A 17,317-nucleotide genomic window follows, 5' to 3' on the forward strand; every position below is an offset into this window, starting at 1 on the left:
AGAGAACCTGTACGGTGAAAGAAAATACATTCCTGTTAACAAAAGTTCAATTTACAGAGGGATGAATAATCAGGCATGCAACCAATATAATAGTGTCGCAGACCATTCATTCGAATGATAAAATTTCGGACATCCTCATATATTTGGACACCTTCGCAGCACCACCACTCATCTCATTGAAGTAATACAAATTCATGACCGAGAATTCGGATGCCCCACAGTTCAATGTTCAATTTTTAGGACTCCGGCTGGCTCATAGGGTGCGATGTCGATTGCCGTGGTGGGCTGTCTGCACAGTGTTTACAACATTTTTGCCAGATTGACAGCTTTGAAAGGTTTCACAGTGTCACCGATTATGGCTGGAAATCGTACCAGTGTAAAAATAAACACAGAAATTACTATCGCTGACCTTGTAGGCTATGTTTATTTCTGTTACACGTAAGGGCTGCCTTTCATCTATAGCCGACCGAGTATCCAATGAATGAATGCCGTTAGCAAGCCGCAAGCCAAACCAAACTGCGCTTGCATTTAGCTCATTGTGGCATTTGAGAATAACTGCGTACGAAACCGACAACGAAAGAACTAAATCATGAGCCCTTGAGCATAAACTAGCCTTATGTCTTTCTCTTAGCATTTTAGAGTTTGTGTTATCAATCATCCCTCCGGCTAAGCCTGATCTGCGTCTCGCTATCTTGTACGTCGCTTGATGTGCGAAGCCTGATCTGCTAAAATGGCTCCAATGCCACCCATTTTATCTGTATCGTCGGTACTAATGAAAAAGCGCAGCAGCCACAGGACAATGACAATGGCGAAAAAAGTCACAATTTATTGGCCAGGTCAAAAGTGGCCGACCATAACCCTATGTTCCTTGCGAGTTTTCGCTGCGTTGGTTGTTCAAGACGACGAGGTAGTAATCTGTCAGGTCCCTGAGCCAGCGCAGGTGGACAGTCACTCTGATGTAATGATGCCCACACCACTATTATCAAATGCAGATTTAGCACACGCCATAACGACGCTACTGACTACCTACAATGATGACCAAACCCTGGCTGAAGTACAGGTTGACTTGAGTCATCTGTGGTAATGCTTGTGTGCAAACGTGCATCGAGAAGTTTTTCCGCCCACCAGGTCAATAAAAGTTCTATAGTTTTTCCTGTTGAAATTTTTTTTTTCGGAGTCTCAATTATATTTGGTCATTTTGGTGGTACCCGCTGGGTCGGATAAATGGTCGGCGACAGTAGTTGTAGCTGGTGTACCATCTAAGCAGTAGTTCTGTTTAAAAGATTACATTTACTGAGAGTTTACTCCAAGCAAAGTATCTGGTTCACAATGCTTAATGTAGGTTTTTAATGCATAATCATCACCTACGAATTCCAGGCGAGTGGATTGAAAGCAGATTTCTAAATATTAAAAGAAAATTACCGAAACTGAGTTTCGTTATGTCAAACTTTTAATGCTCAGGCAACAGGCAAACACATTATCAGACACAGGTTAATACAGCAACAGGTTTTATGTGCCAAAGTGTAAAGGTACATTAACGGTAATTTTATAGCCACGATAGTAAAAAAACATACTGTCCCACCTGTTTCAGCAGTCAGCTTCTTCAGGTTGTGGCCTCCAAAACCAACTAGGCGTGCCCGCTGGTGAACTGGAACTTCCAACCTCTCTGAAAGCGAGAAAAAGAAAGCACATTGGTTTTTTGGCAAGTCAATAAAACATACCTACATCACTCTGATAATTTCAATCAGGCTTCACGGCCGAAAAGTCGATACTCCAAGCGAACCCCAGAAGTCAGCTTCATTCGATCCAATGCACATAATAATGCCACAAAATAGCACCCGTATAAAGGCACGCGTCTTTATTCAAACAACACGCTCACTCCTCGACTCTCTGTACTTCAGATACAAAATAATTTTGCACAATGAAGAGTTGGCTACATCACTTCGATAAACTTGTTCAGGCTTGACGGTGGAAAATTCTATATTTAAACGTGCATTATAATTCTGTTGAAGCTGGAATTGATGGGAGTCCACTGTATCGACATACCGGGTTGACCTACCTCCAAATCCTGGAAACAGTGCCTTCACGACATTGTCGTTCAATCTAACATCAACCACAGATGCGCGATGTAACGTATTGGGAAAGCTACTAGTGGGTCTCCCTACAATGTATTTCTACAAACCTCCAGAAAGTGATCATTGATGATTTGAGGAAGAATAAAAGACAGATGGACATTAGAAAGTTTCACAAAGCCTTGTGTACATACAGGAATAGTGGTAAAAATTATGCACTTTCTTTGGCTAATCAGGAAAGCTCACATGTATGCATCTTCAAAAACCAAAGTCAAGTAACCACAGTGAAACCTCCTTAATTCTAAGTCACTGGGGCTACAAAAAAATCTTCTAATTAAGTGGTTTTTCAAATTAACAGAACACACAAGTAAGTTGGATGCAAGGAACTTGGATTCATTCTAAGTAATCAGGGCTGGTTGTTTGCTCTGCAGGCTAGTTTGCAGCTGCAGGCCAGTTGCTCGAAGTGTTATATTTTCCAGCAATACTTGGTCTAAATTTTGTCACAAACACAGAAGAATGGCGGGCCTTGCGGCTGCCACCGGAAAAAAAAAAAAGAGGACGCTGTTCTGATCAATTGAAATGTGCACCTGCGGGAAACAATACATCTTTGCTGCAACACACTAGTGACATGCCGGCAGCATGTCGCCAGCATCTCACTGCGTCAGCACGTCATCATGCGTCCATTCGCACATTCTTTCTGATAAAATAAAGAAGTCAATATGGGCCAGTATGATGAAATTCACGATGTATTTTGGTTGGAAAACATCATCACTGAAGCTTTCGAACTTCGTTTTCGAAGTCTTACGTGAAAAGGAAACTAACACCTCGGCTCTCGTGTAGCCTCGAAATCGATGAGCGAGGGAGCAACTTTGGTTCGCGACACTTACGGGTAACTTATTCTGGACAAGCCAGAAAACATCGCCACGTTATTCAACAGATCGTGGATGATGCACGCACATTTGTCGCACATCGCCGTCAGTGCAGTCACCGAACTGATAAGCGGCCTCGCGGCAGACGAGCACACGGCGACAACTTGCTACAGGACAAGAAGAAACGACACGCTCGTACAAACAATCAGTCCTACTACATTCCCGGTGCATATTAACTGACTAAAACTATGTGTGCCATGATATTTTCCCCTCGGAATGGCGAAATTAAGTTTTAACAGCATTATTTTCAAGCACAGATTTCGACCACTTTCTTTTGCTTGTTCGGTAAAAGTGGACCTAAGACAGCTATAGCTGTAATTGTTTTTGCACAATGTAGCTAAATGTGCACAAAAAACAATGTTGGGAGCCTATTTTAATGGGCAGCTTCATTTTTTTTTACTTTAATATAAAAATTTCTTTATTTGGTTACATGCAATGAACTTTACTGTGCTGTAATTCGAGAAGTACCTACTCGTTCAATTTTCGATCAGCTTGCAGCATTGCACTCCTTAGGCTTTCTAGCATTCATTTATATGTCAATGGCTATGTAATTATAGGTGCATACATCTTTACAGTTAAAAATGTTAGAATTCTTTGTTTTCTTCATTTTCTCAAAATGGCAATTTTGTACACCCTGCATGAAAATTACTGCAATGTATCTGAAACTATTACAGATAGCAGAATATTTTATTTTGCAGCATGTAGCTATATGTTTGGCGCACACAACATAGGAAGCAGATTTTGATTTCTCTTGATGCAAGTTTTTCAAACTAGTCTTTTGTGTGACCACACAATGGCCGCATACAGGGTTGTGAAGTTTAGTGTACTGTAAAGTAAAAAATAATGACCCATTCAAGAAAGTGCTTCTTATGTTGCATGTCTTATGCTTTCTACTGTCAATCCCTATGTTATTTAAAATTTTTGACAGGTGGTTATTTTTCTATTATGGTAAGACCAATAGAAATTGTTATCTTGATTTTTTAATTAACTAATGAAGCTACAGAAAAAATAACTACATTTTTAGAATCCAGAGAACAAACTAAGTAAGCATGCCAACTTTTGTCACACTTGGTTCAAAAATAAATGAGAGAGCCCTAAGAATCACGTCCCCCCTTAACTTGAGGGGCCCCGAGTATTGTTCGCCTAGATGCAGAAAATCTGTATAAGAAATTACGCGCCTATGCAGATGATTTCATCCCACAAACCTTTACCCTATATAATCATATTATGACTTCCGTAATTTTTACAGAACTAGAGAAGGCATCTGGTTGATTTGGCTGATGTGAAGATTTCAGTGCAACATGATCTGCAAGTCCGGAGAATCGAAAGTCCATTTTGAGAAAATCTAAAAAATTGAATTTCGTTAAGTCACATTATGAACGTGCCAGCATCAAGCAAATACATGATCAGGTGCAGGTTAATGTTACATGAAATTGGAGTTGGTGCTCACCCCGTCGTGCCTAGCTCGTCCGTGTCTGCAAGCACTTTCGAGCAACATTTTAAACATTTGCTGGGAAATTATATATTCTTCATTTTCTGTTTCTTTCTATAATACAAACTTTGGCTGATGTCAATATATTATGTGATTTCGCAAAACTCGTATCACTGAGATTTCACTCTATCAAATGAGTGATAAGGCCCTCGGCACTGTTTCTGTAGGTTTCATTGCAGTGTTCAATAAAAAACATAAGAATAAGGATGTGACATGGACCCAGTAGACGCCATTTCGACGACGCGTCTTTTAATCGAGTATTGTGAATAAGCTTTGTTTTGCACTTTTCCTTCATTCAGAAGTGTCCACAGCAAACTTGCAACCCATTTTGCACCTTTTCGATGCCAGTACAGAGCGTAAATAAAAGCCGCCACCGAATTGCTAAAGCTAGATTGTATGGACAGACTAATTTCAGTTCACCCCGCATGCAAAGAAAATGAAGGATGATGAAACCTTTTAACGTGCCATCGCGCGAAAAGACTCACCGGAGACGGGCCAATTGTCTTTTTTCTGTGTCCTTGGCTTGCTGATCACGTCGTTCATTATCTTGAGGATCTCCGACTTTCCGTCTGAAGAATTAAGGAAGGATTATGTCTTTATTTACACCCCATTTTTCTTCTCGTTAGTTTGACAACTAAAGCCATATTTACACGATGGACGTGATCGCAGACGAATCAGTCACGTAACGTGTGATGCGATTCGAATCTCTCCACAGCCAGCAGTTGCACGACAGGGGAGAATTCAGGCCACAAGTGAGGATTTCGGCGCTGCTCTCCGAGCATCCCAACTGTGATTTGGGCCTCCGCCATTGCACTATTCACTCCACGCTGACGTAAGTGGGAACTAGGAAACGACTGACGTGTGGCGACGCAGTGGCATGCAATCTGCAAGCTCAAATCCCGATTTCGCCCGTCGTGCGAATACAGCTTTGGGGACGTCGTGTTGCGTATTTTAAAAGTTGAGCCTTAGCTGAAGGATTGCTCTTTGCGGTGTCAACTTATGAGTCAAGCTATTCTTTAGGTTCAACACAACATTATCATAGGTCTTGCCATTCTTGAATTGTGCAGAAGCCATAGGTTCAAAGTTCGGCAAATCTCAAAAACATATTCTGTGCATACCTTTTTCGATCAAAGATTCAAGAAAACATAGATGAGATATGAGATTCGAACCAAATTACACATTTCTTTCGGTATTGGTCTTCTATTTTTGAATAAATGAGCACATAAATTTACACATATCTGCAACGTTATACCACAATTAATTGAAAAATTTGGGACTAAAGAATTTGTCACAGTCCTCACTCCTCCTTTGACTAACTATTGCGACTAGTACTATTGCAGCTAGTACGCCAAGCAAATGCGAGCTTGCTAAGATACTTTGAATTAATATGCCAAACTTGTTTGAAAATGTATCACCTCCTCAAATTTTATTGAAACATTTAAACAAAAATGAACAGGCCTAACTTTGCTGGACTTTCCTGCATGATAATGTGGCAAAACTGGCACAATTTTCTGCATTTATTGCCACAGCAACACCGTCACAATGCAGGCAGCACTGCATTCATAAATTCCAAACGGCCAGCTGATCTCGTACAATCAAATGTTAGGAAAATGAAAATAAGCTCACCTGTAGCCTGCTGAATTGCCTCCATGATCACCTTGAGGGGAAGACCAGGGATCTTAATGTCAGCCTGTGTGTTGTCCAAAACAAAATAAAAAAAGAAAGGGCTTAAAGGGGCACTGAAACAAAATTCTGACCTTGTGTTTTGTTTTCTTCTGCAATGTGTTGCTGTGGGCCTGTTAGTCGTAACAGGGCACATCGTCTGCTGCAGCATGCAATAAACACTTAATTACAGGCACCTCATTACCGACCAGTCTAAGTTTCAGTTTGAGAGAGCTTCGAAAACGACAAGTTGTACGATGTAACAATCACCACCTGGCGTGAGCAACGCTCAAGTTGTACGATGTAACAATCACCACCTGGCGTGTGCAACGCTCAACCATGCCAGCAGCACACAAAACCACAGCCCACTTTCGCACGGTCAGCACCAAGAAGTCTTTCGCAACAGGAAACCGGATACCAGTGTCACCAAACAGAAGACTTTCAATGTGCACGCCATGGCAGACAAATGTGATGCATCAATCACACCACCCACCAGCTACAATAGCACAAAAAGACTTTAAAAAAGTGTTTGTCGGCCTACCTGTAGTGCGGTGATGCCTTTCTTCGTACCAGCCATCTTGAAGTCCATGTCACCAAGATAGTCCTCAATGCCCTAAAACGAACAGCGAGCACACATCTCAAATGCCAACCAAGGAAATGACAGCTTCACATTAGCCACGGTGTTCCGGCTGGCAGGTTCGTAAGCTTAATTTAAGCCAGTGAAAACATTTCAGCCGCTTAAGTATTCGAACAAATACTAAAGTAATCGAATTCTCTTCAGCAGGAATTTCAAATTTCCAAGCATTCAATGTACAAAAGACTATCATTAAATGAAGATCGCCTACAAATATGGCAGTTAAATTGGACCAACTACCACTAAGTGGCAAGTTTTTTCAGTGTTCAAACATGAATACACACCAACTAGCCCAAGCTCCCACTCTTGTAAACTACTTCTAATATGACTGGTTTCGTAATTGAATTGTCCACCCCTGCAGGTGTCTATTAAACAGAATGTATTTTCCAAGCACCTTCAGGTTGCGTTCTATGAGATTCTTTGGTATTCGAGACAAATGGACACAATTTACAGCAAGTATCCTGCCTGAAAAGGTGGTTTCACTGCAGCTTGGGGCCGTTATGCCTCAAAACCGCCTATTCAGGGGTAACCCACACTGCCATGAAATGAAACAAGTGCACAGGTCGCCTGCCCACAAATTAAACTTTTTTTAAAGGTCTAAAAGCATGTTAAATGGGCTTTGATGGGCTAAGCATGACTAATTTCAAAAGATACCATATTTTACTGCTATTCAAATTCTTTTACCATTCAAATTCATGTCAAAATAGTTTGATACTAATGACCATTTTTTTTTTACTTAGCGTAGAACCAAATAAGGGATACTCACACTAGTCTACCGTATTTACTCGCGTAATCCTCGCACTCCCATAATTATCGCAACCCCCCACATCGCCCAACAAAAATAAGATTTTTTTTTTTCTCGAGTAATTATCCCAAGCCCGAAAATTGCCGCAATAATATTATCTGCTCGTTCCAGCCGTTGATGATGGCGAGCGCCATCTGGCGTCATCTCTTAATCATCAAGCGTACTATTATTGCACAGAAATTCAATCCAAGCCAAGCCAAGTCAAAGCAGCAAGTGCGCGTCGTGGCGTGTTTTGTATCTTCCATCGGTAATCTTGTCTCATTATGGGGCGATACTGAAGCTACACGCTGATTTCAAGTTGAAAGTGATTGATCATGCACTAAACAACGGCAACAGGGCCGCCGGTAGGCCCTGCGGAGTCGACGAGTTTTGTGTTCGCTACTGGTGACGGCAGATGAAAGCCACCAAGACGCGTTGGGCCTGCCATGTACCTAAGACTGATATTGATGGTAAACTTTATTTCTTCAGAAGGAAACTGCAGACGATTCTGTTAAATAGCCATCAGCCCAATACTGACGTCTTACGCTTACCTTTTGAGGGCTCCTGTTAAGTGACGAATGCTACCGCTACGCACGCAACGCCCACAAGCTCTGAGTATGGTATTCTAATTCTCGACGATTTGCTTGCACCTTTTTGTCTCAAATAAATCTTGCCTTGTGTTTAACCTGTGCTTTTATTGTTGAGGTAAATTTTAATTAGTACTTCTCAAAGCTTACTGTTAGTTGCTGGTGTGAGAATCCCTATTCGCGGCCACTTTGTTTTTCTTTTCACTCTGTACGTTTTCGTCGAAAGTTTTTTCCGCGTAATTCTCGCACCCCCCAACTTTGCATCGGTTTTCAAAAAAAAAGTGCAAGGATCATGCCAGTAAATGCGTAGCTTTACTGCTTGCCACACAGAGTTACACGAGGTGGTTTCACAAGTTTCTGTCTCTCTATCTCATCTACATCAAACACTCATGCTTCCAAGTTATGTTACCACTCAAGATTTCATTCGACATTGCAAGCTTTGCCATCAACCCTCAAGCACACACCAAAATCAGGCTTGTGCCACAATAAGAGTGCACAAAGCGAACTCCTCACCAAGATGTCCGTGAGTAGCCGGTAGTCAGCAAGCTCATAAGAGCGCTCCAGGTCGGGCACAGTGACAAGGCCGATGGCAACGCCGGCCGCGGCTGCCGAGATGGGCACTCCGGCGTCCATCAGGGCAAGGCTCCCACCGCAAACGCTCGCCATGGACGACGACCCTACAGTTCATAATAATAATAATAGCTGCTGCGGTTCTACGAGCCAAATCCAGAATATAATCGTAAGGCATGCATGCATGGTGGAGGGCTCCAGAAATTTCAGCTACCTGGAGGTTAAAAATTAATGTGTTCCTAAATTTAAGCATACAGGCCTCTAGCATTGTTGCCTTCGTTGAAAATGTGACACCCGTGCCTGGGATTGAACCCACGACCATCAGGTCAGCAGCCGAGCACCATAACCCTTGTACCCCTGCGGCAGCCTGATACTACAGTTTAATGACGAGATGAGAAAGCGGGTTAACAGTAGTTATGCTCAGAGTAGCTGGGTTCAATATAGCCGGGTCCACTAAAAGCAGGCTCCGGTTACCAACATGCCCGGGTCTGCAACAGCACTTTCGACAAACAGTTACGGCAGCATTTCGTGTAGACTTTCACGCCATGAAAGTCTGTTAAATGCGGAGCATTTCTTAGTCACATGATGTCGCGCATACTTGCGTCGCGTGTCGAGACCCGCATGTTTGCGTCTCATGCAGGCCCAGATAACACGCCCGCAAAACTATTGCTCCCCTCCCCCTTTCTCACCTCGCAAGGCCGCCTTGCAGGCAGTGTCTGCTAGTAAAAAAACCACTGCTCCCGCTATACAACAATTCGCTGGCCACACTATATACGTAGGCAAAGGAATGCGCGTTCAGAATTCAGCCAAGGGCGTCCTTACTAGGCTTTCGCTTGACGTTGAGGGCAACGCTTCTCCTTCATTCAATAAAAAAGAATAATAAAGACGAAATAACAATCATGCATTCGCAAACCATACCGAATTTTGAAAAATTCACACGATACCTCACCACTATCAGACGCATTTACTCAAGTTCCCCCGCGGGAAGATGCGGGTGGCAATATTTTTTTGCTAACTTTTACTGAGGCATCATATTTCATCCTAAAAATTTCACAAGGTTGCTTAAGGTTGCTTTGCAATAAGACCACAATAGGAACAAGGCGCTCCAAGCAGTCACAAGTTTTTTCACAGTTGCCAGTCAAACAGGTTTGAGCTCAGTTCAAGCTTGCCAGCGACGACTCGGAATAGAGAATATTGTTATGCAATATTATGAAACAAATCTTGTTTCCCTTCCTTCTAACATAAAACACGAATACTTGTGAGGACGTCCTGGAAACGTAGCAGCTTTTAATACACTGCCGAATGCAAAGACCTGAAGCCATAAATACCATAATCAGTCACATACTTTGTTAGAATGTACACTCCATACCTCATTATCACCAAGTCACACCTGCCAGCCACGAAAATATTTCGTTACATCTGAAAATTTGTTGTAAACACGTTCCTAGCACTGTATCAGTGACAGAGCTATTTTTCGTTTACTTCATTATAGCCAATAATTCGTTATATCCGGGTTTATTATATCTAGGTTTCAGTGTTTCTGCAAGCGTTAGTTTTTCTGGTAACTTCATTTTTAGAAGAGTGCTTAAAGGGGAAAGACAAACACTGACCATTCGATTCGAGCACCTCCGAGGTCAGCCTGATTGTGAATGGGAAGTCTTTCGGAACGAGTGGTCGAAGAGCGTTTTCGGCGAGCGCTCCGTGGCCGAGCTCTCTCCTCCCAATGGGCCCGGTGCGTCCGATCTCGTTGGTCGCGTACGATGGGAACTGTCAGAGAGCACAGCAAATCATTACAACACAGGATGGGGCACTGTATTGCTTTCCCATGCAAAACAGCCATTGCATTCAGAAGTTCCCACTAGAAAAAAATTATGAACCGTTTCCCTGAAGAGAACCACGATTAGATGCAAAGCAACAGTGGTGCGCACACCACTAACCCGGCTAAAATGGACGTCGATGCGGGTGCTGGAAGAACGGTTTGAAGCGAAGCTCAGTGTAGCCTTTACTTGAGTCAATATTTCTTTCAAACGCGACACAGGAGGCAGGTTGGGTTTCGCGCAAGTTTCATCGCAGATAAACGAGCCGGAAGAGTGCTTCCACTGGACGTGCGGTCGAGTGTTGCGGGTAGTGGACAGGGTGAAGCGAGAGAGAAGTGTGTTGCAAGCGAGTGGAGAAGGAACACCACCTAGGTGTGTTGGGAGGAGCTAACAGATGCTGCAGGTGAGGGAGAGAGTGACGTCAACGCCCAGCTGCGACTTGACCTTCTTGACGGCGGGGAGAACACAATGGGGCGCATTGGCACGGAGACACGGACGGACAGCAGTACACAGGCTAGTCAAAGAGCTGCTTCACATCTAAAAGTGCCCAACAAAGCATTGACATACTGTTTCTGTCAATTATCTCGAGAGACAACACAGCTTCAGAACTGCCTCTGAGAAGTGTTAAGGTTCTGCATATGGTAGCACTGTCAAAGAAAGTCCAACTGCAAGCTTTTCACCCTTTGCAGTAAAGTTCAAATTCAAATATGTAGAGGCGTACTTTCAGTATAACCACACATACCAATGAGAAGCTCGCATATACATAGAATGGGAAGTTGCGGTGCACGTAAACATAAACACAAGTTCTCCACGTTAACACTGGATGCTATACAGTACATGTGGAGAGCTAGTTCCAGGCAATCTTGGCTATAGTAGCATCCCCACTGAGCATTGTATACAATGAAACACTCTACCTGAATCTATATTTATACAAAGTTGTTATGCATATGCATAGTAAACATACTGCAAACAGAGAACTCAGTAAGTTTTGGTGAGAGCACGATCCACGCTTTCTGTTTTTAAAGGAGGATCATGTTTCAAAACCGCCTTTTTTTTTTTTTTTTTAGCAGATTTTTCATGAAGCCTTCACAGCTCATGTATTTGATGTGTTATTTTAAATAAAAACTTACTTTTCTGGCACATTATTAAAGATTTCGTGCACCTTAATAGGAGCGAGACTGTGTCTCCTTAATTAGGGCGAGTTACAAAGTAAATCGGTATGTCACGATAAGCTGAAATGAGAACTGAATGCAAATACAACAGTGAATGTCCTAAAATTACTTGTGCAAAAGTTATGGTAAGTTGGCTATTCGCGATTGAGTCAATGTCAAGCTGGGACATTGCTTCCGAATGTTCATACAACTGTCACTTTTCGACAACTAATTGGAGTCTCAATTTTGTTACCAAAGCAACATAAACACCAAAAGAGAAGTTTTGATGTGCAGTTGTCTACCAGGCACCAATAAAAAACATAGTATATCTTTATAAAAATGCAGCCACTTACAGTGGATCCCAATACCTTTTTTTTTTTTTTGGCACCGCAACAGTACCACCCACCGAGGTGGACCGACTTGATTACCTGCCATGAATGCAGTGTCACAAATGTCACATTACAAGACACATCATGGCCAACACTACAAACGCAATGAACTCGGCTTTTGAGTTATTCCAGTTTTCCATTTGAAAGGGATGACTGATTAGCGAAGAGTGTCACTGAACTAGCAGGAAAAGAAATTTGCTCAGCGCACAAACTCCAAATCTCTAAACAATGCTTGCTACTACATGAAAAAAGAAATGACGGCATACCTCATAATGAAGCATGAAGTTCTTTTCCTTCATCCCACTAGCTCGAGAAAAACATGGAAGAAAAGGAAAGACAGTCATAAAGTAAGAAACTTCACAGTTTTAGTCATACATTTAAGTCACAAAATGCATTCAATTCTACAGACTACGCCTAATGATCCACTGACAATCTCAAAGCAACACAGCAAATTTAGCATCTCGTCTAACGAAACCTTATACAGTAACACACCACTGCCCAAAAGCTATTGCGACGTCTTACTTGCAACTATATAATAGATGCCAGCACATGTGAAAAGTCCACAAGGACAGCCTGCACATGCATACCTCTCTTGAGTGAGCAATGCATGGGAGCTACGTGTTCACGTGAAACTACAAGCAGCTGATATTCAGACAAGGGGAGCAAATACTATTAATGTGTGAGCCGCCATAGCAAGAAAGTTCTGTGGAGACGGTTAGTACCACCTGTCATATAAACCAATAATGAAAGCAACCAGCACATTCCTGCGAGAAATTTCGGAGGGACAATGAATCACTACTGCCCAGCATCCTTTCGTACGTGACAGCACTACTCACTGCGACGTGCAACCTTGTAAAAACAAAAGTACTGTCGTGACTAGGGTGATTATACATATCAATTAACACAATAGCATTACAACACGTGTCACAAGAAATGCCATCAATGTAAAAAAGAAAAAAATATCTGTGAATTTTTTTTCTTATTTCTTTCCAGAAAAACATTGCTAAATTGAGTTCAGTGAAATAATTGTTCAGTTCAATAATTCAAGTTGATGATAACATTGAACACTATGGGTACCAGCTGGGAAATGAAAATTTCTTAATTACATCATGAAGTTTATAAAATTGGGTTTTATATTACACTACGTTTTTCCTGTAGCGGGAAAGCTCAGGCTAGAAATGTACTGTATAAACAAGAGCATGGGTTGAACTTGAAAAAAAGAAAGCAATAGAAAGTCCACTCTTATCTTATAGGTACACAGCTCATCCCCAGAAAAAAATACTGAAGTCTGGCCACCATGGACAGCTGAAGTCGACCATCGGCATCCCAGTTATGGTCACTGCTTTGTTTACCACCAGCCTTGTGCCACAAGCAGCCTAATTCAGCATTTTCTTTGTTGTCTTGTGAATCTCGTATGGCTCTGAGCTACTTTTCGTCTCGTTTATGACTGGCGGCCAGTGAGTTGACCGTAGTGTTCACGAAAACCGTGATAGAGCTTGTAGAGGCATGTAAAAACCTGCTAGCACACCGTGAGTGAAGTGTGTGGAAGATGAGTAGGGATGCTCACGCAGGTAGATGCGAACGAGAGCTGCGAGTCGCAAACTATAACTGAAGTTTTATCTTTGCAGTGGTGTTCTCCCTGCTCCATCTGATTAGATACTCTTTCTTTGTAGCTTCTCGCAATGTTGGCAGTTCTGGCTTGAGCAGCGTGTATGGTCGGTGGGTAGATAGAGGGCACCAAAGAAGCATTCTCCACTGATGAATGCATACGGATTACATCACGACATGCAGCAATCGGAATAAAACTTGGTTTCACAGCCAGACAGCAGCATATCTAGAGCTGGAGAAAAAGGTTGCCAAGTATACAGAGGAGCTAACCTCATGTGCTGAATGCGACCAGTGAACTCAGCGGGCATCCAGAACTTAAAATCAGAACTTAAAAAATGGTCGTGACATTTTAAAAAGGTAATACCCGAGTCCTTTCTTTTTTTTGCTTTATGCAACGTGAAACTCGCGTGTAAACATGGCATAAATAAATGACATTTTCAGTAAGCCCCATTTGAAAATGCATTTGTTTCGTAGTGAATGTCCTTCTGGTACTATGACTGTTCCGTGAACCTTTCTTTTTTTTTTTGATTTTCAGTGGTTCAAAGTCACACAGTCAACCTATATTCTGATTCAACCTACCTACATTTCGTCATTTTTTGTTACGGTAGCGCTATTTCGTTCTCATATATATTAATTTCGAGCAACGAAAAATTATAACTTGGACGTGGCTAGCAGAAAGTGCCACACCGCATGACTCTTCAAACATGGTAGCGCCTTCAGAAATGTGGCCATATCCAATGGTAAATTCACTGCAAAATGAAGTCAACTCCAAGCACCTTACAAAACCTTCACTTGATGCAAATCTCAACGTACTTCGCTCTTCGTTAGCCACTAGTCAACACAACTAGCAAGAACGGGTTGTGCACACAAAATGTGTACAAAGAGCCTCACAGGGTCAATAAGATTGAGCACTTTTCAATCGTGGTGGCAGCTGCAGATCCGCACAACCGGGAAATCAAACACAGCAAAACAACTCACCCGGTGATCACCGAAACCGGATCCGATCGAAGCACCGAGTGGAGAGAGTCAAATGCAACGGTGCACAGAACCTGCGATGAAATTTGCGAGAATATGAAAATGCAAAATAGCAACAGTTGTTTCGAAAGTCGATCTCAAAGCAGCTCACGAAACACTGTTTAATTCGTGGGTTTCGCTTTCCTCTAAAAGCTGGCGATACCACCTCGATTACTCATGTTTCACCCCACAGTCGCAAAATATCTCAAAATCTTGGGCTGTTGTTGTATGCGAGCTTACCTCACTTTACATAATTGGGGAATATTTTGTCAGCTAAAAGTAATTGTAGGGTTCTCACGTTAAAGTTTGTGAACATTAATTTCAAATGAAATGCTGTGGAACCCCAAGGTGCCTCGATAATGGTTGCTTTACTATTCAAAAGCTATTCAAAGAGCATTTTATTCATACTCGTATTTGATTCTGTGTCATCACTATTCCATTCAAATTATAACTGGTTCTAAATCATTTGCAGTAGACTCTCAGTAAACGAAAATTTGTTAAACAGAGCCTATTTTCCTGGTCCCTTTAGGTTCTGTTTAATGAGAGTTCAGTGTATTCTAAACACTATTCGGTTCTAAGGTCACTTATTCTAAACACAACCCAAACTGCATGGGACAATCAATCGAGAGCACAGAAATCCCGAAGACAGTCAAAGTGATCAGTCACAATTTCGATCACACTACAAAGAGCACACCGTTACTGACACCAGGCTTGACGAAGCTAACACTAGAATTATCTTCATCAAGATTAGTATTGTTTGCTGACTTGATTAAACACCGTGACAAATGCCTCACCTGTGTCTGTCCTCGTTGGAATAGGGCCGAACCATGCAGTGGCTGGAACAAGTCGATCTGGCAAGATATGTCACGTAGATCTGTCAAGCTGCGGCCATCGAACCTGCAAGGCAAGGATCATGCCAGTTAAGAGACAATTGACGTGCGCTATTGAACCAAGCGACATTTTTCTAAACAATAACTCAGTGATTAGTACCCATGGAAGTCAATTTAGCTCTTCCCTAGTCTCAACTTCATTTTCTGAGCAATTTCTTACAAGTTTGTTTTTTTTCCAGCACTGAAAGATTTTAACGCAGCAGGATCTGACAACTGCGTCAAATTATCTCCAATTTGGGCTTTCGAGCTGTGAATGTTCCTCACAACACATGTTGGTCAGAAAATGACAACCCAGTGATTGTAATGAGCTCACACTAGAAATACCAGATAAGCCGAATAGCAAACAAAGTACTAAGTCATAATTAGCGTGAAACCAACTGCGGTTGATCACGCAGTGTGGCTCATCACGCAGTAGCGTAGACAGGAGATGGCACATCGGACACGTGCTTTCCCAGAATTTTTTTTGCTATGGCGTTGATAAGACTGATGGTATACACAGCCCGAAATGACATTCAAACACATCTGACGTGCCCGGCTCTAACGCTATATAAAGCAGGTGCACCCCCCACAAAATATTTCTACCTACGCCCCTGCAATTCCAATATATAAAATGTTTCTGCCATCTAGAGCTTCAATCCCCGTTTGTCGGCTGCTCCCATGGCTACAAATGTCCATTTTGATTCATTTGTCTTCTAGTGTACTTTTGCAAGAAGATCCCCTATCACTAAAAAGCACAATAAACAAACGTTCTAACACGGGCATTCATTTCACGTTAGCCTTCTTGCCCGCTGGGCAGCCAGATCTTGAAAACGGCATTTTCAAAAATGCTTTAGATAGCAACGACGTGCCATGGCCTAGTGAAATAGGTTTATTTCTTCTTTTCTTGCTATACAAATATTGCATGCTCTTTCCCGGACCAGCCATTCAAAACAACAGAAATTCGAAAATGCATACTTATCTTGAAAATCCTTTTTTTAGCTTCTCACACCCACCCTTAACGCTATGGATGCATCCGTCTTCAGACATGTATAATAATTTTGGTGCACACTTTTCTCAATAGCTACTACACATTCCTACTCTGTTTCACACATTAAATTTGGAGCAGAGCATTCATGAGGATGTTTATGCATCCTGATACTACTTTTATGCCCTTAGACTTTTGCATTTGGCTGGCTGTAAATCAATGGCACAGCTAACACAAGAGATGCAAACTTACTGTCGCAAGCCTTTTCATTCACAATACTGTTCTACAAAGTGCATTTACTTTCCAACATGATGGCCCAGTCTAACATCATGTGCAAAAAAGCAAGATGCCTCTTGAACAACTTCAATTTCACATTACAGTTTAAAAACTTGCTATAGAGTATAGAGGAAGACTTTAGTAACAGAGACATGAACTTTTACTTTCTGGCATTCAGGATGACATGCAGACGTCTAGACTCAGAAGCTAAAAGAATTGCCCGGTCACCTTTGTTCGTTTGTAAGCACCTGCTGCCGAAAGGTTTCCTTGACAACAGATGTGAAGGCTTCATTCAACAGGTAACTCTCGGTTCCTGGAAAGCTTTCTGAAAAAAGGAAATGAGCGTGCAAAGTAGCGCGCACCAGAGAATAAGAGCACCTTGCCGCAGTGAAGAACATCCGCTAGCCAATTAGAATTTCATATTTACATTTACATGACAACCTCAAAGCAATACACGAAGTAGTCATCATCCCATACT

At 42.1% G+C, this 17,317-nt stretch overlaps 1 protein-coding gene across 1 annotated transcript in view; it reads right to left on the reverse strand.

Moving 5' to 3' along the window:
* PNPase (polyribonucleotide nucleotidyltransferase 1) overlaps positions 1-17,317 on the reverse strand; it is a 48,913-nt gene that overhangs the window by 8,450 nt on the left and 23,146 nt on the right. Inside the window, exons 10-19 of the mRNA XM_037418629.2 lie at positions 17,068-17,164; positions 15,504-15,606; positions 14,674-14,744; positions 12,354-12,390; positions 10,341-10,497; positions 8,674-8,837; positions 6,697-6,768; positions 6,120-6,183; positions 4,979-5,062; positions 1,583-1,666 (exon numbers count right to left, since the gene is read on the reverse strand). Of these exons, the coding sequence (XP_037274526.2) occupies positions 1,583-1,666; positions 4,979-5,062; positions 6,120-6,183; positions 6,697-6,768; positions 8,674-8,837; positions 10,341-10,497; positions 12,354-12,390; positions 14,674-14,744; positions 15,504-15,606; positions 17,068-17,164 (933 nt within the window). The remainder of the gene's footprint in view (positions 1-1,582; positions 1,667-4,978; positions 5,063-6,119; positions 6,184-6,696; positions 6,769-8,673; positions 8,838-10,340; positions 10,498-12,353; positions 12,391-14,673; positions 14,745-15,503; positions 15,607-17,067; positions 17,165-17,317) is intronic.

This window comes from Rhipicephalus microplus, chromosome 6 (genome assembly GCF_043290135.1).
Source record: "Rhipicephalus microplus isolate Deutch F79 chromosome 6, USDA_Rmic, whole genome shotgun sequence".
NCBI lineage: Eukaryota > Metazoa > Arthropoda > Arachnida > Ixodida > Ixodidae > Rhipicephalus > Rhipicephalus microplus.